We start from the raw sequence: 21,972 nt of genomic DNA on the forward strand, positions 1-21,972 counted from the left end.
CTGATCTGGGCACAAACCTGAGTACACTGGGAGGACAGGTCTTAGCCATCCTCTCCCTTGAATGAAGCCCTTCCAAAATGGTCTGCAGCCTGTTTGAGAAGTATAGAAGGTTCAATACCCAAAAAAGCAGTGATGGCACGCTCTTCCAAGAGCAAAGGTGACTCTGGAATTTATGGGTGTAGATCCTGGGTTTTAGAATCCATGTAAAAGGACCTTGAATATCTTTCTCATTCCTCTCAATCCCAGAAAACTTAGCAACCTCTATCTGTGAGTGAGCCCAAGCACATACTCACACACACCAGATTCTGGACTAGTTTGTATTTGCATCCAAACTGTTTCCCCATCTGCTCTTGTTAGTTATTACAGGCCATTCTCTGGAGTGTGGTATTCTGGCTGCCATAACATCTGTGACTGTTGTAATGAGGTTGGTTAGAATGTAACTCACTGAAGCAGCAAGAACTAATCACCATATATTGATATAAGATTTGCAGAGCCTTAGATGGAGAGTGCTGCAATAATCTTCTGGGTGTGCATATGGGGTGGGGGGTGGAGGGAATTGTCTATGTACACGTGTGCTAGTAAAATTACTCATTAGCTGCAGTAGGTCTCATTATCTTAGGGAAGCACATCAATGATTCACTGCTTAACAGGGTGTTTGGAGATGCCTGCTTATACGCAGAAGCCAGCCTGAACCTATATCCTGTGCAGTCCATGAGCACCTGTCTTGGATTGAAGGAATTTTAACTGCCTCTATTTTCTCTCCCAGATACTGGAACTCCCTGAGTAACCTCGTGGCTTCACTCCTGAATTCAGTCCGCTCCATTGCCTCTCTGTTGCTGCTTCTCTTCCTCTTCATTATCATATTCTCACTCCTGGGGATGCAGCTCTTTGGGGGCAAGTTTAACTTTGATGAGATGCAGACCAGGAGGAGTACATTTGACAACTTCCCCCAGTCCCTCCTCACTGTGTTTCAGGTAAGGGCAAGAATGGTCCCAATAGGGCCAACACATTATGCTTACATGAGGCAAAACAGAGAGCAGGTCCTGCGCCCTTCTCCTGCAGCCTGACGGTCCCCAAGACTGGACATCAGGCTAACAGCTCCACGAGCAAGGTCCCCCCCTCCCAAAGTGGGGAACCAAAGCTAAAGCCCCTGTGTGTAGCAAGACCACCAGGTCTTAGCAGGGTAGAACAAGAGAATGGCCATTGCCATGTCCCGGGGCAGCACCTGCATGCCAAAGCTCAACCCTGCAGCTGTCCTCCCCGCTCCCACAGTACTGGGGAACAAGTATCTGCTCACAGCACCAGAGAAGTAATCAAACGGCCTTTAAGCTGACTGCAGTTTTGAGAGTGATCAACCAAGAGCATCAGGATCATGATTTCATGTGCAAGGTGAAGGCAACTGGCAGGGAGGGCTCTGCTGAAGGCTGTCTTCAGTGCTGTAGGTTGTGCAGCCTGTCTGAAACAACAGACACGTGGGAGGGAAATGCCTGTGAGAGGTGGGGAGACTTGAGCAGAGTTGTCTGGGAGAGCCATTTGGCTTCAGCCATCACCTTCAAGGGGACATCTGGGGTTTTTTTTACATTTTGAGCATAGGCCCTCTTTGCATTCTCCTTGTTCTGTTTTTTTTAGTTTTCTAGATGGACACAGCCAGAGTCGCCAACCATCCTGGGGGAGGGAGTGTTCTCTAGGATAGTAGATATCTTTGTGTTCATGGGGTTTTCAAATTCTCTGTGTGGTCTAACACTGTGTCCCTTATTGGTGGGAATGTGTCATTTAGATCCTGACTGGGGAGGACTGGAATTCGGTGATGTATGATGGGATCATGGCTTATGGCGGCCCCTCTTTTCCAGGAATGTTGGTCTGTATTTACTTCATCATCCTCTTCATCTGTGGAAACTGTATCCTTTGATGCTACTCTTTTCTCCAAGTGGGGCTGAATTTAAAGCCACTCTTTACTACTTTGTTATGTCAGAAAATAATGAATTTCATACCTTACATTTTTACCTTTTCCCTAGGTCTGAATTTTGGCTTTGCAATGCCAAAAGTTAAACAAGTTTGTTTAATTTTAGCTAGTGCTAAGGCATATAAACAGTTGTAAGACCCAGCTACGTGCCAGTTCCGCGTGCTAGATTTTATTTAGTATCTTTACATGTTTAGTGTTTTTATTTTTCATTCCCCTTAATTCTCTCATAGGTTTTTCTTTTCTGCCTTCTCCAGAAACTAATCTGTATGTGTACCTACTGGACTTACTGCGTATTTTTGCTTTAATTGCCTTTTCAGTAATATATTCCATGTGCTTTTATCCAAGCCTTACGTGGAATAAAAATATGTATAATCTACAATATGCTATATACAAATGCTGTAATAGGAGTAACATATGTTTGACATAATTGATTTATGTGAGATCATGTATTAATTCATGTATAAACTAACAGGAACCGTGTTCCATTTCAGTTACTGCAATCTGTGTGTTCTTCAAACAGAAAATTGTGTGCTCTGTTATCTTCCAGCCTGTGCTGGTGTTAAGTAACTTCAGTTCTCTGGCTTCAAGGTGAAGTGAGGGCACTGTACGTATCCCAGGAGGTACAAAGCACACTGCATGATTAGACTCTGAGTGTCTTTTCATAGGAATTTGCATATAATGTAGAGCTATGGTTCTGTTCCCTATCTCAGTTTGCTTTAAATGTTTTCATGTTTAGTTTCTGCTTCCCTAATAAATGGCCCTCCTGTGTCAGAGGTGACATTTCTTTTTACACTGATTCTTCTATAAAGCCACCTTGTAGTCTCAGCCCACCTCTTCTGGCCTTTCCTCATAATTCAGATCTCTCAAACCGTGTAATTTGACATCTCAGTTGACCTGCATGCCCTCTCTTCAAAGTGGGATGGTGCAATTCCACTTATCTGAAGGTCAAGGTAGGCAGTCTGCCTGACAGCTTAAAAAAGCTACAATTTGGATCTCCTTGTGAACTGCAGAGGAAAGTGTGAGCCATCTCTACATGCTGGCTGACTTTGGAGCCATTAGACCTTGGAGCCCAGGGAGGGAGGTGGCTGTATTTCCAGACTAAGCCTTGAACTGGAGTCTATTTAAAAGTTATCATGGTGTAACAAGACCCACTCTCAGCAAATTTATAAAAGAAGCTGATGTTCAGATGTGTAACATGAGATCTGAACACTGAGTGGCAAGACAAGAAAACAGTTGTGATTCCTTGCCCTTTGGCTACATGGGCATAACTGGCCATGCACGGACTCTCTGCTAGGAGGTGGCAGAGTTGTCAGCTCAACCCTTCAATGCCCAGACTAAATTAATTTCTTTTTGGTTGCCTCAGAAATGCTAATGACAGTGCTATGCTTGCTGTCCATAAAATCCACTCCTGTCTGCGGGAATACCTATAATTACGTTGTTCAAGTCAAGTACATAGGCCAAAATTGGAAAGCCCAGGTGCCTTGTGGTATGAGGCTCTTGAATATGAGTGCTTTAATACAAGTGACCTAAGCTGTCAAAGATGCAAAGCACTCAGTGCTCCCCTTATCTTCAGTGGGATTTGTTGCACAAAGTGAGACCCTTTGGGGAAATTGGAAATTAAAATATTAATCTGGATTTAGATGTTTTATATCAGTCATTCTGTTGTGAAATTTTGGAAACCCCACACAGTGTTTTAGCCATTTGGATGGAAGGTGTAGGTTTGTGCATGCTGGATATGCACATCCTGAACATTTGTGTGAAATGGAAGTTTGGAAAATACAAGAGATCTGATGACAGGCTGCTAAAAATTTTCAATTAAGAAACCTTTGGTATAATGTTGTTCTGCAGTTTTCAAAGCCCATTTTCTTTAAGTAGCACACAAACAGATATCCTGCTGAATGTATTTTTGGCCATTGCTGTGGACAACCTTGCTGATGCTGAGAGTTTAACGTCTGCGCAGAAAGAGGAGGAAGAGGAAAAAGAAAGGAAAAAGCTAGCTAGGTAAATGCATTTGCATACACCTATCTACACTCGTATGCATGCATTCCTGTGAGTATAATTACACACATTATGCACATATATATGTGCGAGCAAGTATGCGTATAAGTAATATGTAAGTATAAGTTCTCTGTGAGTGTGTATAGATTATATATATGATTAATGTAATTATATATGGAATTATGTATATATAAATTTTTATGCAAAAGAATTCAAACTAAAAGACAAGAAGGTGTCATGAGCTGGGAGTCCCCACAATTGCAATGATGTGAACAGAGGAAAGGAAGTCTGGATGACTGATGAGCTTTCAGGGCATCAGCAGAGAATGAGTGTGAAATGGTGTCAATGTTACACTTCCATTTGAATCTCCCAGTTACCTTCTGATTGCTTTGGACCACAACGTGTATTTTCAGACTGTCATTCCCCCGACAAGATTCAGCAGCTTCCTTCTCTTTTGATGCCACATGCTGTTCTTCTCTTGCCAGTTCTTTTAGTGTTTCTGCAGAGTCTTAGGAGGCACAAGCTGAATGTAGAGCTTCTCTGTCATTCCCAGCTGCCCACAGCAGGGAAGCCTCTCCTTACTGGTTATTTCTATTCACTGTCTTCCAGGCTGCTTGGAGGGGATCTCTTGTGCAGATCTTTCTGCTTCATCCTGCATGTTAGTCAGTGGGTTTCCCTGGCTCTGGGAGTGCGTTGAGGGGCAAAACTTTGTAGGCAACCTAGTGGAAGTCCACAAGATTTGTGCTGAAAATGGTTCATGCCTTTGTCATTGGGTGAACAAAGAGATCTCTACTGACATACCTAGAATACGCATGTGCACAAACACACAGGCACATGCTTCTTCCACATGCGCGTGCAAACACCACCCCCCCTCCCGCCAAAACACATGCCACTGAGAAAGCTGTAAAATAAAAGGATGCTATATAGAATTAGAGCAGAGGTTCTACCTTCGCCTGCAGATGAGGACAAGGTGGAGCTGCTGGTATGTAAGCTGGACTCAGAATGGAGGTGCCAGCCAGCTGATCATTCTCATGGTGTATGCTGTATTACATTAAGTTCCTGAAAGGGAAACATCTTTTCACCTTTGTTACTCTTTGCTTTTTATCTTGTAAAATTGTTAGGACTGCTAGTCCTGAAAAGAAACAGGAGATAGAAAAAACAGCTGTGGAGGAGGAGACAAAGGAGGAGAAAATTGAGCTGAAATCAATCACTGCTGATGGAGAATCCCCGCCTGCTACCAAGGTAAGGTCTGCTGCCAGCCAGCACTCTCTGTGCAGTGATGGCATGAACAGCTTGGGTTTCTGAGGGAATGAAAACCCTCTGCCTTGTCTGATAAAGGTTTTGCTGTTTCTCCTTCCATTTCTGTCAGATCAACGTGGATGATTATCAGCCCAATGAAAATGAAGAAAAGAGCCCATATCCCACAACAGAAGCTCCAGGTATATATCTATTTCCTCTTATCCCTGATTTGACAAAGAGAAGCTCCAGTTGGTAATGCACATAAAGCCAAATTGTGGTAGCAGGTATGCTGAACATGTAATGCTTTCATGATGGGACAGGATGATGTGCTTGCCTGTGTTTGCACAGGTGTAGACTTGGTCCTTTGTAGTCCCTATACTGATTAGCTGTATTTGATTTGGTTCTCTGTAAAGCTCTGTATTTCCAAATACAGAGCTTTACAGAGAAACAAATCAAATCATATACAAATCTCTGTATATGAAAATATGCATATGACTTTGTTTTCAGTCTATTTTTTCAGTACTCAGTGGTCAGGGGAGACTCATAACAGATACTCATGAAAGGCAAAGTCCTGAATGCATTTTTGCACTTTTTTCTAACCAAAAAAGACAGTGTGACTTATTAGCATAATTCTAAACGCGTAAGATCTCAGCCTAGAATTGGAAAAAACAAGTTAGAGCATTAGGCTAGTTTTCAAGTCAGTTTGACCTAATTAACTTCATCCTCAGATACTTTAAATATTGGTTGAAGAAATCTCAGAACTTCAAGCAGTTTTTCTTCAAGAGATCCTGAATGGGGGGTGGGGTTGGAGCAGAAGAATTATAAGCTAGTCAGTTCAACTTCCATTCTTGGAAAAGTGCTGGAACAAGTGATTAAACAAACTATATGACTGCAAGATAAGGAGATGACTAGCAAGCAACATAGATTTGCCAAGAACAAATCAAGTCAAACCACCCTTATTTTCTTCTAAAAGGGGCTGACAAGACTTGTAGACAGGAAAAAAGAAGTAGATATCATATTCTTTAGCTTTGCTAAGGCTTCTGGCTGTCTCTTTTAACATTCTCATAAGCCGGCTCGAAAAACGTGATCTAGATGATTGGGAGAGAAATTGGTCAGATTCTTTATGTGGAGCATGGTGATGGCCCAAGTGAGGTTCTACAACCCAAGGGCCTGTCCTGAGTTCAGTTCAGTTCATTGTTAATGACCTGAATGATGGAAGAGGAAATATGCTTAATACATTTGCAGATGACATGAAGCTAGGAAGGACAGGAAGCATGCTGGAGGGCAGCATTAGAATTCAAAGAGCTCTTGAGGAACTGGATAAATGGTCTAAATAAAATTGAAAGTGCCAGGCTCTACACATAGACAGGAATAAACAACTCACAAATAAAGGATCTTAGGTGACAGCTAGTTAGGTAACAGTCCTTGAGAAAAGAATCTGAATCTTGTTATCAGAAGCTCAACAGGTACCAACAACATTTGCTGTCTTTCAAAGGCAAGCAAGTAGTGAGATTTATAAACAGTGAAAACATGACCCTTTAGTCCAGTTAACAGGTTCCTTCTAACTGGCCAGTGAAAGATAACCAGAGCAAAGCAATTATGTCATTCCGCTCACCATTGATAAGATCTCAGGTGGGATACTGTATCTCCTAAGCTCTGCTTAGGAGAAGTGGGGCTGAACTGGGAGGAGCATAGAAAAGCATGGTGAAAACAATGCTAGTAGGAAGCAAGAACTAAGATTGAAAGAATTGTGGTTGTTTGAGCTGGGAAAGGCAGGAGAAATGTCTTCAAATGCATAAAAGCCTGTTACAGGTAGGATGGACATTATCTCTGTTATGAAGAAGTAACAGATTTAAGATTCACACCAGGGGAGAATTTTCTAATGGTGAGGCTAGAAAAGGTCATGAAGATGGATGTGGAAGCCCAGCATCACTGAATGTTGTTAGGAACAGGTCAGAAAAATATCTGCCAGAAAAGGCTTAGATATAATAACTAGCTGATCCTGGCTTAGCAGAGGCATGAACCAGAGGGCCTTTTGTGATCCTGTCCTGCTCTGCTCTTCTGCGTTTCTATGATTATGTAACATGCTGTAATAGGTAATAAAACACATTCTCTTCTATTCCATGATTTCTAATAAATGTCTGATAATAGGTTGATGTGATAGGGTAAAAAAAGACACAAGAGTTCATTTTAAATACATGGGCAAGGGTTCCAGACAAGCAAAAAGGAAAACTGTTCATTGCATTTTATTTTCAGTACAAAAAATCCCCACATTTGCAATACTTGTATTCATCAATATTTATAGCCCATTTATCAGGAACAGAGTGTGGTTCTAACACTATGCAATACTGTTTTAACATTGCCTGACACAGATCACTCTGGCTTTAATCTTCCCAGCACCTCTATAGGCATAGGCACTTACTGGACACACATCCCCAGTTGCTAAGGGGTTTGTGGGAGTCTTTAGTCAGAAGCACAGATTAAAACATCTTGATACAGTTCTGTTTCTGTTTCTCAGCTGGTTTGGATTTGCAGACCATTACATTTTTTTCAAGTGAAGGTACAGTCACCTGTATATCAAATTTAAGCCTGCTGATAATAGAATTGTGTTTTAGTTACCTTCTGTGGATAGCTTAGAAATAGCTCAACATTTAAACTATATGACAAAAACTACATCTACAGTTTGTGTCATGGACATTTTATCTGCAGCTGTGCATAAGATTAGAGTGCAGAAAATTAAGTAAAAACACTTTTATAATCCTGCCTTGGGGTGCCAGTTCCTGGCTTGGCACACTTTTGATCAGAACCTAAAATTTGAATGGATGGGCAGGTTTTCTACCATCTCCTATTAGAAATCCAAAGGAACAGCATCTTGGGTTTTTGCCATTGTATGATGCCATTTCTAAACAGGCCTATTCCCCGAATTGTTTATCAATTCTTTGTGAAGAGTGAATAACAGCTCACAAAATTACCTGACCACTTCTGTCATGGAAGTCAACCATAAAGCTCACACGCAGTAAAGTTTTGTAAATCCCTTGTTAGATCAGATTTACTGTAGTCATCTATTCCATTCTGTTGTAGAAAGCTCAGAAGCATCAAGGCCCTCTCAGAGCTGATGTGGCATGTCACATCTGCCTTGTGTAGTCAATTTTGGGGAAAATGACCCCAAGGCATTCCTCCTGGCATTAGCAAACAAGAATTTCCCGATCCCCACATGTACCCCTGCCCAGTCCCCTTGTGGCCATCTGACCAGTCCAGAATCCTTCTGCTGATTGCTGATCAGTCCAGCTGTGGTACAGGAGTTGCCGTGCAGCCGTATACGGCCCATCTGGGAACACACCTTTTCTTACCCACTTGCATGTGGATCCATCTCAGCTGTGCTTTGAGTGAAGCATCCTATTGCTTCTTAGACGCAGTCAGCTGGTTCTACCTATTTTCTGTTTATGATTTAAGCTGTTAATGCCTGTGACCCTTCCATGGCTGTGTACCATTCCCTCCTCTGGAAACATCATTCACCCTAACCCAGTGTTCAGAAACAATTTGAAATGGTCACTTCATTTTTTCCCTTTATTCTTTCAACCTACCTTGCTCAATCTCTTATTTGTTTCTGCTGCCTCAGCCATTTTTCTCAATAACCTCTTCTGACTCTATTTGCTACACAGTGTTGCTCTTATCCCCTAGAATACTCTGTGTACTTGCAGCTCATCAGATCACCTATCCTCTTTGTTGGAAGGAGAGACTAGTTCTTCCAGAGATTTGTGTACACTAGAAGGATTATTATGATGATATGTTTATTATAGGAAGACAGGGAGCTAGTCTTGCAGTCTAGTACAGAAACAGACAAAGAATTCAGAATGTCAGATGAAGGTAAAAGCTTGGGATGATTCATGGGAGCTTGAAGCAAAGCAGTGTCCTTACACAAGAGTTCTGGTCTTTGTACAGTAAAAAAAAAAAAATCCTCATCAACAAGTTTCTCACTGATGCTGCACTGTAGCCTGTGTGTGCTTACAGCTTCACAACCAAAGGACATCACCGTTCTAATGAAGCATAATTCAAGATGACATTCCCAGATTTGAATTTCCTTGAATTTTAGGAGAGTTCAAACATAGGTCTGAACTTGGCAGCTCTGAATCATGTTTCTTTATGATTTCATGGCAAGTTTAACTAGAAGGGTCACTTTTTAAACACAAATATACCTTAGGTATAGGAAACAGTCAAAGAACAAGTGTTGGACTGTAGCCAATGTGCTGCCCAGCCCATCTTTGAATACCATGTTAACCTTTGCTTCTACCAGTGTTGGCAACTGTGCAACATACTGTTTCTATATGCAAGTAGATAGCCTAGGTAGTGATCTGAGCTGAGGCTATAATCATGTTGTTATTTGCATATTTGGGCTTCAGTATTTGGGCTTTTCTTTCTTATGTGCCCTAGCCCCTACTTTAAATGAAAAATATTTAGAACGTTATCTATGGCTGAGGAACTGAATGTGTTTTCCATTCTGAAGGTATGTGGTTGCCAGAATCATTAATATATTTCTTGCTGTATGGCAGACAGAAGAAAAAGAGGAGAGGAACAGTGTTCTTTATGGTCTTCATGGGTTTATCCTTCTGCTAGAGTCCATTTTCCTGGGGTGTTGTTCCATACCCATTTGAAAGTGTTCTTTCAAGCATTCCTCCAAGTAAAAGAAAAATAATGATCTAATAGTGAAGGCACAGAACAGGGACTCAGAATACTAGTCTTTTTGAGTAAGAGCTCTGAAATTTCCCTCATGATCATGGGCATTGGAATTCTGGACCGCCAAAGAAGAAAAAGAATTTCCTTACCTCGCTCATTGTCAGCCCACTCTGAAATCTGTAGATAAAAGGTGCAAGTGCAAAGTATTGTAATATTATATAAATAGCAGCATCGACATTAATACCAATTTTACAAGTACTATGCACAAAAGTACATCTGGAAGAATGTTTCTTTAACTAATAAAGCCTGTAGAAAGAGTATTATAAAGTATATTACAACATAAAATTGAGCTGTTAAAAAATAGACTGGCTTAAAAAGTACAAACTCTATGTACCCACTCAAACATCTATCCAAAAATCTATTGAGTGAATTTGAGCTGAACACTTGCTACTAGAAGCATAAAGAAAGAATCCTATTTGCATGCAATAATGGCATGCATTGAAAAGGCCACTTCTCTCATGTCTCCGACATCTAGATTAGGATCTGTGCTGATTCATCTGTTCTTTCTTTCCATTACCAGATCAAGTACAGTACCTGACCCTAGAGGAACAGGCTCTTCCTGGAATTTATCTCACTCTATGGACTCATGATAAACCTTTTAGCTAGAGTTTCTTCCTTTCAATTGGCTGGAAGATTAATTACTTGCCTCTAACCTGTCAGGCTCCTTTCTTAAAACACTTTTTCCCACCTTGCTGATTAAGTGAGAGGATTGGGATCTTTAAAATAGCAAAATCCTACCATGTCATTTACAAAACAGCATCTGACTTCAGCAGGTAGAAGAAACTCTCAGAGGTGGAATTCTCTTTCACATACCACTTAGCCCACATCTCTGTGCTTTTTTCCTTGAGGGTGCTCACTGATCTGCACAGTGCCTGGAGATCTGCTTGGTAGGCATCAGGTTCAAGAGTCTCAGCCTTGTTCCCGCCCTTTCAATCTTCCCCCCACTGAATTATGAAAGGGGACAATTTTAAGAATTTCTGATTGGTGTAAGTCAAAATGCCCATGCTCCATGTTTGCTCTGGGGCATACATAAGCACATCCAGACACAATCCCAGATGTGGCAGTGGCTCCATGTAGAGCCTCACAAAGAGAAGAAAGCCTGATCTTAATAAACTGGAGGAATGGTCTGAAGAAAATAAAATGCAGTTCAATAAGGATGAGGTCGAAGTGCAACTCTTGGAGATAGTCAGCAGCAGAAATGCAAAGTGGGGAGCGACAGGCTAGGCAGCTGTTCTGTGGTAAATAATCTGTGCTTTGTGCAAATCAGAAATTGATGGCAAATTAATGCCACAGTGTAATGAAAAGAAGTGCCTGTGAAGGACATTTAAACAGGAAGATAGTATTCTAAGATATAAGAAGTAATCCAGCTCTCCACTGCACCAGTAGAGCTTCAACTGCAGGTTAATCCAGCAGATAATCTGGAGGAAAGTAGCAAGAATGATCGGAGACCTCAGGAAAGACTGTTGTTGTTTTGCTCTAGGAACCAGGAATCTTCACAGAGGCATAATAATGGTCTTCAAGCATGTAAAAGCCTTCTGCAAGAGGAAGGGAATTACCTATTTTCTGTGTCCATGGAAAATAAGAGAATAGATAATTGATGTAGACCATAGCAAGAAAGATTCAAATCAGTCATTAGAAGAAGCTTTTTTTGCAGAAGGGACAATGAAGGATCTGAGGAGACTGTTGTGAGGATATTGTGGGTTTACCAGCATTAATGGTTTTACAAGGAGACTAGATCAATGTCTGCCAGGGCGAGCGCTGGGCAGCAAATACTGCCTTGGAGAAAGGAAGTGGACAAGGAACCTCAAGCTTTCATCATCCTATTTCAACAGCTTTTAGTTTTTAGCTCTAGTTATGACAGAGACAAATGCCCCAGCACTCCAGAATGGGTTGTACTTTGCATTAAAAGACAAAAATGCTTCTTGCAGCAGAGGAAGATGAGGAAGAACCCGAGATGCCTGTCGGCCCTCGGCCTCGCCCAATGTCTGAGCTGCACCTCAAGGAAAAGGCTGTGCCCATGCCTGATGCCAGTGCTTTTTTCATCTTCAGTCCTAACAACAGGTATTTAAGAGACTGCTTAGCTGGAACAAGGAGGCGGAGAGCAGGTACCCCTTTCTTGCTGGGCCCCAAAGGTTATGTGGTGCAGAGCTCCCTTCCAGCAGTTCATATCAGAGACCTCCTTTGACCAGTCTTTCCTTTAAAGGCCCTGGCATGAAATCCTCATGAAAGCACAACTGTAGGGAGCCCACTGACAATATTCAATGGGAGTTCATGGCACCTGCAAGGCTGATTGACAAATCATGAAAGCTTCGGAAATAAGGAACTTGGAGGCAAGTCAGTAATTGGAATTACCCAACATATTCAGGTCCAAATTGCGAGCAAGCCATCATGCAATCAGTCAAGCATGAGGTAGGAGGTTCCTGTCCTAATGGCTGCTCAATATCCACTCCCAGTAAGGAGTTCATGTGTCTCTGCTCATTCCTACACATCAAGAACAAGCAGACAAGAAATGGGAGGAGGAGGAGGAGAGCCCATAGCTCTGAGGGGAGGCTGAGAAGAATAGTTCTTCTCTCACACTCTTCCCTTTGGCTCCTGCAATGTGGCTTCACATTGCTCCACCTGTCTTTCCAACACGGATGTGTGAGACCAGTACTGTGAGTGGAGGGCTAAGCTATGATACAGGGCAATATATCTTTCCAAGGGTGCAGAAATGAGCTCACTGCCAGTGGTGTGTGCAGTACCATGTATCCTGACATCTCCCTTGGGGACTTGGCCTCCAAACACAGCCCCAAAGTAAGGCAGGGCTATAAAAGCACAGTTGAATTCAGAGCCAGTCTTTCCACAGCAGGGCTTGTGCCACTCCTCTTTGGGTATGTGAAGCTGGGAGGGACTGATGATGATTGGGACTCATGGACTCTAATGTCAGCTTTGCCACCCACCCACTGTCACTTGTTGAAGAAGTAAATTAACCTCTGCAATAATCTGTAAAATTGCTATAATAGTGGCTTGGAGGCTTAACAGCCAAAAGTAGAGCTAAATAGATTAATGAAGTGCCTCTACAATTATGCATAGGACTGTTATGAGGTTTAACTCTTCATATCCTAATACCAACATATAGAAGGTTCTGTAATGATCTCCACTAAGCATGCTCCTGTTTGATGGGAGACTGCTGCTTCTTTACTTGCTAGTTTCCCACTAACAGCACCAAGCACTTTATATTAGGGTGACATTTAGCAGACACCCTGCGTGGCATGATGTCCTCCCAGAAGCCCTTTGCAAGTGCCAGCCTGCCCTACATCCATTTGGTCAGATCTGTGCCCTGTTAGCAAGGTAGATCCCCCATAGCTCCTGCTCAGTGACACTCCAGCCCCAGCTCAGAAAGACATTGGCCACCCCAAAGCCTGTTTCTGCTGCTTTTCCCCCTAAATGATTGGGGAATGGTTCCATGAATGAAAGCAAGGGATATAATTTTGGGTTGGCCGGTTTCAGACCAGCTCTAAATCACAAAAAGCTCTGTCAGGAGGGAGTGACTGTTCTCTATTCAAATGCACCAAGCATGAGTCCTGCAGGCAGCTGATCACTCCATGTGCATCACTGCATCATGTGGAGAGCCATGGCTGCCCAGCACCCAGCAGGGCCAAGCACAGCTGCCCAGGCCCATCGTTCTCCCTGCTGCTGGGGCAGAGGGAAGCTGCTCTGCAAAACAATCCTCCCCAGCCAGTCCTGCTGGCAAAAGAGGAGTGGGGAGTGTTTCCCAGGTCTTGCTGTTCTCTGAGAGATAAAGTTGTGCCTCTCCTCTCTCTTGCAGGTTTCGTGTCCACTGCCATCGAATCGTTAACGATAACATTTTCACCAACCTGATCCTATTTTTCATCTTGCTCAGCAGCATCTCCCTGGCAGCTGAGGACCCCGTCCGACACCTCTCCTTTAGGAACCAAGTATGCTTCCCATCCTGCTTCCCTCACTGTGTATTAAAAGTGTGGTACAAGCAGATCATTAGTTGAAGCCAGGAAAGGCAGAAAAGACTGCATCAGAGGCTTTGGGAGAGGCTCTCTTCCCTGATTTGTGCCTTTTGTAGGCTGTGTGTGAAATCATTGGGTTTTGCAGGGAACATGAGTCAGTGCAGAATTTGGCCTCTAGTTCATTCCAGAAGCATGTGTAGGGGAACGAAAGACAGGAGACTGAAGCAAAATTATTGTTCCCTGGGATTAAGGCATTAGAAATGGTCTGTAGAAACACTGACTGGGATACAGATAATTCTAATTTTGGGGGATTTTCAGGTTCCCTTTGGAACATTTGTTCGCCTGCCACATGCTTGCTTTTGAACTAAAAATCCCAGGGCCTGATTTTCACTTTGTTAGCACTGGTGTAAATCAGGAATAATGTTCTTGAGTTTGATGCAGTCACTCTGGGGGAAATTGGTGTCATCTAGGTTAGGATCAGGCTATTTGAATGCCATCTGCAAAGCTATCATTAAATTTGAGATAATCCTCAGAAAATATGCTGTGCTCCTCTCATCACCAGCCTTGGGGAAGGAGAGGAAGGCATTCAGCACGGAGTTACATTCTCACCTTCTTTCCTGACCATTCTTATTAGCCTTTGGAAACGTTCAATGCTCCCTTAACTTTGCCATTAATCTGGGGTCACTGCAGAAATCAGAGGAGTCAGTAGTCATATGCGAGACTTCTGATCTCTGCTGTCTGCAGTGGCATTTTGGTGCCTTTATACTTGAAGAGCTTGCTAGGCTTAGAGTGGAACAATTTTTTGTTGTTGTTTAATAATAAAGCCTTAATTTAATGCTCAGCATTCTACCTCCCTGAAATATCCTGGCCTGAACATGCATTTAAACATGTATGTGCATGCAGAGAAGGTGTTAATGGAGGTTTATTCCTGAGCTTATCTCAGAGCTGCTTTGCATTTTGTCCTGAAGGACGGTACTAAATAATACAGGCAAACCTGTGCCACCAATGGCCCACTTGTGCACGGCTGAGCGTGCCTACCATACAGGGATAAATGGATGTCGGTATGGATTAGCGCTGCAGCGTGATGTCAACTGGCATATGGACTTCTGAATGCCACAGAAGCTGCCACAGAATCTGTAGCAGATTTAAAGGAGAAAAGAAGTAGTCAAAGCTGGTTGTCCTGGATAAAAAAGCTGAAGGTTTGGGGCAAAGTGTTGTCTTGTGTATTTGAAGCCACTGATGTCACATGAAAATCTGTGTTTAATTTTTGCAGGTACAGATGTTTAAAATGTATCATACAAGGGGACACTGACAAGATGTTTGGGTTGCAAATGTGGCCTGCCTTTACATTTTGACAGTAGAACAGTAAGATTGTGTCCTGCCCTGTGCCCACACGGAGGCCTGGGAGAGAAAGAAAGCAAGCAAGCTGAAAGCAAACTGCCTCTACCTTCATTCTGTGACAACATAATCAGGCATTAACCTGTGCACAAGGACTCATGCAGACTAGTGCTGCTGTTGACAAAAACTGCCCCAGGGCAGAAAGACAGAAACGGAGAGAACATCCTCCAGCATGGGCTAGCAAAGAGGCCTGGACACTGCTTCTGTCCCGGGGCGGGCTAGTGGCTGCATCTTTCTTGTGTTACACAGGGTTCAGGCAGCAAGTTTTTGGAAGTGCCTCCCCAGTTTGATCAGCCTTTAAAGCCCAAGCAGGTCCTAAGTCTTTATGTGCTCACAATATTCTCCTGTTTGCACCATGGCAAGGTGCTCATTCATTTTAATATATTCTAGAGTAAATTCATATTTAGATAATAATAAATACGCCTGCTGATAAATGGTACTGCCTGCACAGGTGGAGCAGTGATCATTTTCATTAGGCATGATTTCATCTATAAGGGACGTCTTTACTAGCTGCAGCTTTGGTGCCAGATTCACCAGTGTGCTCTAGCTGCTTTGCAGTGCTCTGGTGATGTAAAGCAGCTGCAGGTACAGCTTAATCATCCACTTTAATCAAGTTTATGGCTGCTTTATGTTGGTGGAGTCATGCAAAGCAGCCTGAGAGTACTATGAATCTGGCCCATTGATTATAAAATTATTCCATTGATATAATAACCAAATGTCAGGACCTACAAGACAGCAATGCAAGGGGACATTTCCAGTTATAATGTGTGTAAATTAAGATAGGATGCAATTGAGATCTGTCTATCCTTGAAATGGCCCTTTTTTTAATTCCCTAAGTTACAAAAATTGATAGAGCCCAAGACAGCCTTGAAGATGTGAGAACAACTTGGGATCAAAAATTGAGCAGTGATCTGAAGAATTTTAAGTTACACAGTAGCAGTAAGTGATACATCCCCCCGTTTGATATTCAGTGTCTGCAGATTAGTCCAGATTCGGATCATGCTTAAATAGTGCAATCTAAAATAACCCTGTAGTTTGCAGTAGCTACCTCACTGCCCATGGCATACCAAGCTATAAGAATCTAGACACCTATAAGCCTGAGTTAGGGTACAGGCATTGAGATACAATAAACACCTGTGGGATGGGAGAGGACAGTTTACTGCTGTATGTTTATTAGTGTTTTAGCAGTAAGGGTTTAAATTTCACAAATGATCAGTTTGCTACAGCTTCCATATATTGGCCTTCCAGTTTAGAATTTGGTTAAGCTAAAACAGCAGTAATCCAAGGGCACGATACTTTTGGTTTTCACCATTTGTAGTGTAGATAACACTAAAATGGCTTGGGATATTGGAATACATTGGAAACAAAGAGAGTTCAGTTCTGGTCCTATTAGTCAGTGAGAAAGTTCCCATTTGCTTTTGTGGGATGTCAATTGATTGGCAGTGAATGACATTTCTGAAAATCACTTTACACTTCCAGACTTGCTGTTGCCTTCTGTGACACTCTAGGGCCATTTTCTGTGGTCTGCTATGCATGCCACCAGTATCCCCATCACCAGGTCTAAGTTCATGGGAATGATGAGCATTTCAGCTTGCCTGTTATCCAGGATGCCAATAGAAAGATGCAAGATTTAAGTTAGGCACCTTTAGCACATGACCAAATTATGGTTGCAATACAAGAGCTGGGATTCTGTTCAATTGGCACAGTCTTTGTTATTCATCCTAATCCAGGCCAAATCAGGATAGAGAAAAAAAAAGAGCTAGAGCATGAATCTGCAGTTTGCTTTTCTTCCTTTGCGAGAGACACAGAACAAGCCTGAATGGAAGTTAATAAGAAGGAATCTCATGTTTTCCACTGAGAGACCAGGCATCCTTGTATTCTCAGTTTGGAAGCCTATTTGGGAAAACCCTTGAATCGTTTGTTCTTTATCAGATTGAGAAAAGAAAAAGAAAAAAGAAAAAAGAAAATTCTACAACAACCAAAAATTTATTTTGCCTCTAAAGCCCTCATGGGATTGTAACTCAGAAAAGATGTCATGTAATGTGCTGCTTGTCCTCTGTGCCAGGACCTTCACTGCATTCAACAGGATGTCGTTACAAAACCATTTCCTATATAGTCCTCCTTGTTCCCTTGTTAAAAGGCATATGTATTTGATTTTGAACTGTGATTTCCCATTCAAGTGATCAGTCACTGATCTACCCTCCCTGCTCCTATTCCCTTTTGTTTTTACAGATTCTCTTTTATTTTGATATAGTTTTTACTGTCATTTTCACCATTGAAATTGCTCTGAAGGTAAAGTGCCCATCTTCTCTACCATTACTTGTTCACAAGCTTACTAGTTTTCTGCCACTATCTGTTGCTAACACACACGCCTGTTTGTTCCTGGGTCACGCTCAGTACCACTAACCCAATTGTGCTTATTTTTCAGATCCTAGGCAATGCAGACTATGTCTTCACTAGTATCTTTACATTAGAAATTATTCTTAAGGTAACCAATCTGAGCAATACACTCGTTTTCTTCCTTCTTTCTTTCTTTCTTTCCTTCTTTCTTTCTATCGCTCTCTTTTTGTTTTTTTAACCCCATTATTATCCTTACACAAAGGACTGTTCATCTTTTGGTTTTATCATTTTGGTATTTTCTTAAAAAGTCTTCTGTGAAATTTTGATATTCAAACTTGTAATGCAGGGCCTATATCAAAACAATGCTTTTTAGGGGAATCACAATGAAAGGATTATCCTGTTGGGAAAAGTAAGAGGAGACCAAGAAAAAGGCCATCACCCCATAAATTTCTCTCTGTACCCTGGCCAGTCTTTCCAAAACAGGATTTGTTTGCTGTGCAAGGAACCCTGAGCACATACACCTCCTCTTACACATGCTGCAACCCAAAGAGAAGGTCTCCATTCTGCACAAGTCATGAGGCCGGGCCAGAGGGCGGCCAATGACTTCTGTGAGGTTACAGGGTGCACAGTCAAGTAGGAGGCAGGGAGCGCAGTGCAGAAGCTTACTTTTTAAGTGTGGAGAGGTATCCGAGAGTACAAATCACTGAAACACCAAGGACTGTAGCTGCGAATTAAAATTGCTGTGTCGCCTGTTTGAAACCCAGCTTCCCGTTTCCCAGGAACATGCTCTATACCAAGGGAAATGTGCAGGAGAATGGTTGAGCTCATAAGAAAATAAAAATAGGCTGCCTTGTTCTTAACTCTAATTTTCCCAAATTGGTAGGCTAATAATTTAAATAACAGTAATTGAGCAAAGTTCTGGCTTTCTAAATGCTAGGTTCACTTGGCAGCTTGGTTTTTTTCTCAGCAAGCTAGTTCTAAGTGCTGGCAGGCAGTACCTTAGAGTTGCTCAAATCTCGCAGCTCAAGACCCTAATAACAGTATCCATACTGAAGGCTGGCAAGCAGGGTGGCCCCTGCATATTTTTCTAGAGAAATGTGCTTTTTGATATGACTTAAAATCACCAAAGCCATAATGTTCTCCAAAGAGGTGTACATATTATGCTTGTCTACAGTGTGCATCTGTGTTTACACAATAAATCTGAACAGGCGCATACCAAATGGCTGACCAAAAAGGTCTGTCAAAAAAGGAAAACATCTCAACAGCAACATTTAAAAACAAAACCATAGTTCAAGGCACTGTTTGAACTTACAATTACTAATTCTGCTTCCACTGAAGTGGAACCACAACATGAAGCAAATGATAACACTCCTAATGACTTCAGTGGAAGCAGAACCTAACCCAACCCATTGGTGTATTGCTCTGTTTTCACCAGGGGAGTGTACTGCATAGTACCTAAGCCTTCCTGATGTCGTCCTGTTAACTTCAGTAGATTTATGTCAGCAACTCTGAATATTCTCTGGGTTCAAGTGGGAGAGGAGTGCAAGGACTACAAACGTTTAAGAAATTCTTCTGTTCTTATCCTGTCAGTTCCTGCCTCACAAGTTGCTTGGTTTCTCAGGGTGTGTTTCTCTGCTGCCTTGCATTAAACACAATGTTTACACAAACAACAGCAAAGTTAGTGTAAATCATAGAATCATAGGCTCATAGAATCATTTAGGTTGGAAAAAACCTTTAATATCATCCAGTCCAACCATTAACCTAACGCTACCAAGTCCACCACTACACCAATTAAGGGTAGAGTAATAATTTCATGTTTCCTGGCTTGGTGGCTGGATTATTTTTTAATGAAAGTAAAAACTAGGAATCGTTAAGGTTGGAAAGGATCTCTAAGATCATCAGTCCAACCATCAACCCAACACCACCAAATGGTAAGAAACAAAAGAATAAATGGCCATAGGATGTTCAAGGCTGTAAAGAAACAAGCTTCATCTGCTCTCATGTTGCTGGTAACAACTGCAAGCCCCACACTGCCATGGTGGTGTCTCGTGAATGTTAGCAAGGTGACCACCAGGTTTTATTACCTGGCATCCTAAAAGCTTGTTCAATGCCCCACATGGGAGGCAGACATAGATTACACACTCTTTGAGAGTCTCTTCTGAGATAACAAAAATCTCTCAACAGGCTTGATAGAGCCACAGTTTGTATAGAGCTTAAACTCAGCAGAGCTTCCCCTCCTGATTTCAATGGTGTCTCCTTTCTTTCAAGATTGCCATACAAAATCTAACCAGTAAAGGGCATCTTTACCACCTTTGTTATGGCAAGAACCCCTTCCCCCTTCCGCAATTGAATGTGTCTATAAGTATAAATTCTAAGCCAAGACCAGAGTTTATACTTCCTCCCCTTCTAAGTTCTGTCTGACTGACTGACAGGCAGTTCCCTGATGTCATGGATGTTTGGTGAAAAAAATAATCTGATATACCATGTGCCCTTCCACCCTCCTCTGAATAAAGTTGTCACAGGTAGGCATGGCTGGAAACCGCTAGCAGGTACACCATCCTGAGCTATTAGTGGGAGCTAGAAAACTGCAGTTTGAATTTCTAGTCCTCACTTCTCAGCTGGGAGTCTGGCTAGAGCTCGCCATTGAGGAACAGTCTCATGGTGTCTGCTTCAAGTTACCTTAGACATCTAACTTAGATGAGATTCAGAGGACCAAATTTAGAAGCCTGTGTTCCTAATGCAGGTAATGGAGGGAGATTAGCAGTTGTAGGGGTGGGGTTTCTTCAAAGCAGCTACGTTAGATTGCTCACCGAGTCTAAGGTAGGTGGTACAAATACCCCCATCACCTCACCCTCTTTAACCATGCCAGACTCGTTTAGTCACATTGTGTAACTGAGCTCAGTCTAAAATTCAAATTCTGAGCTCAGAATTGTTTAGGTCTGACATTATGGCTGAGACCCACTTCTGTTTAGACTGTCACTTAATCCAGTTCTGGAGCTGTGACACCCTCCCCAACACCAGCAGGTATTCAATACCCCTTCATACCCAGAAGGGGCAGAAAGTCCCTTGTAAAATATGTAAAATCTTTCCCTTCCTCTACTGGGTGATGTTCATAATGATTACCTCCACAAAGAAAACACTCTGTCTCGAGGAATCTTACCTTGGGCTTTGTGAGGAAAACCAAGGGGAAAATGCAACTGCTTCTAGAATAAAAATGGAGGAAACTGGACAGGGGTAGGAAAAGGAGTACAGGATTGAGCTGAACAGAAGGAGAAAACTGAAGAGAGTAGGAATTCCTGCTGTTGCTTTAGTTCAGCTCTCAACTGTCAAATCCCTGAGGGATTCTGTTTGTCCTTCATGGAGGGAAGAGAGCTCAACTGTCCATGGCAGCTGTTCTAAGCATTGAAAAACATTACAAAAGAGCCCTTTTTATTTTATAATTTTAATTCAATTAACCAAAGAGACCTTTATAGAATACAAGCATCATACTCAAAAGTGTCCTCTGCCATTGAAGAAAAAGGGAAAAGCATATGATTGCAAAGAGTCATTTTTGCAAGCAGTCATTCTGCTGCTTTGCTGATTCTAAATGTTATGTACTCTATGCACTCGAAGTCCATATTTTCTTCACTGAACCTAGTATTGGCTTTCTCTAGTTAGGTCTTTCATAGTTATCTTACTGTCTTCTTCACTCTCTTTTCTTTCAATGGGGACTCAACTTCTCTTTTGGGGTCTGGGGGTAAATTGCCTTATGTTAGAAATACTGCCCCTCCCCAGTTAAATGCTCTGGGCACAACCAGGTGGGTTTGGTTCCTGAACAGATGCTAATGGCAAAGTGTGCTTGTGTCTTCATGTGCCTTCCTGCAGATGACCGCATACGGGGCTTTCCTCCATAAGGGCTCCTTCTGCAGAAACTATTTCAACATCTTAGACCTGCTGGTGGTCAGCGTTTCTCTCATCTCTTTTGGGATCCAGTGAGTGAGCTGTTTTCAACTGGCTGTTTTTTCTGGGATTGTAGAGCCAGGTTGGGAGGTGGTACCTTGGTCTCATTGTCTTATCTGGGTAAGATTTTTCTCATGAGCCTGGAGGTATTTTTCTCAAATGATTCAAGACTGTTAAAATTCATCCTCAGGAGGGGAGGTAATAATTGGGAAATGCTACACTAGTGACCTGGAGGGGGGATCTTCCAGAAAGAGCAAATGGGAACAAGAAACTTGATCCATTGGGAATCATGACTTTAGCTTTGTTCCAAGATCTCTGATTCACTGTATCAGTTCAGGACAGTTAAGTGACTTCCTGATCCCTCCTAGAGCTCTCATAATATCTTTGGAAAATGGGGTG

The 21,972-nt window shown here is 42.2% G+C and overlaps 1 protein-coding gene across 2 annotated transcripts in view; it reads left to right on the top strand.

The window, feature by feature from the left end:
• CACNA1C (calcium voltage-gated channel subunit alpha1 C) overlaps positions 1 to 21,972 on the top strand; it is a 494,372-nt gene that overhangs the window by 393,528 nt on the left and 78,872 nt on the right. Inside the window, exons 14-23 of one of the 2 annotated variants that reach the window (XM_075727965.1) lie at positions 767 to 974; positions 1,778 to 1,898; positions 3,850 to 3,964; positions 5,083 to 5,203; positions 5,331 to 5,400; positions 11,863 to 11,995; positions 13,743 to 13,872; positions 17,527 to 17,586; positions 17,723 to 17,782; positions 21,499 to 21,605. In XM_075727965.1, the coding sequence (XP_075584080.1) occupies positions 767 to 974; positions 1,778 to 1,898; positions 3,850 to 3,964; positions 5,083 to 5,203; positions 5,331 to 5,400; positions 11,863 to 11,995; positions 13,743 to 13,872; positions 17,527 to 17,586; positions 17,723 to 17,782; positions 21,499 to 21,605 (1,125 nt within the window). The remainder of the gene's footprint in view (positions 1 to 766; positions 975 to 1,777; positions 1,899 to 3,849; positions 3,965 to 5,082; positions 5,204 to 5,330; positions 5,401 to 11,862; positions 11,996 to 13,742; positions 13,873 to 17,526; positions 17,587 to 17,722; positions 17,783 to 21,498; positions 21,606 to 21,972) is intronic. The other variant, XM_075727966.1, reaches the window with a different exon arrangement.

Source organism: Pelecanus crispus, chromosome 1 (assembly GCF_030463565.1).
Source record: "Pelecanus crispus isolate bPelCri1 chromosome 1, bPelCri1.pri, whole genome shotgun sequence".
Taxonomy (NCBI): Eukaryota; Metazoa; Chordata; class Aves; order Pelecaniformes; family Pelecanidae; genus Pelecanus; species Pelecanus crispus.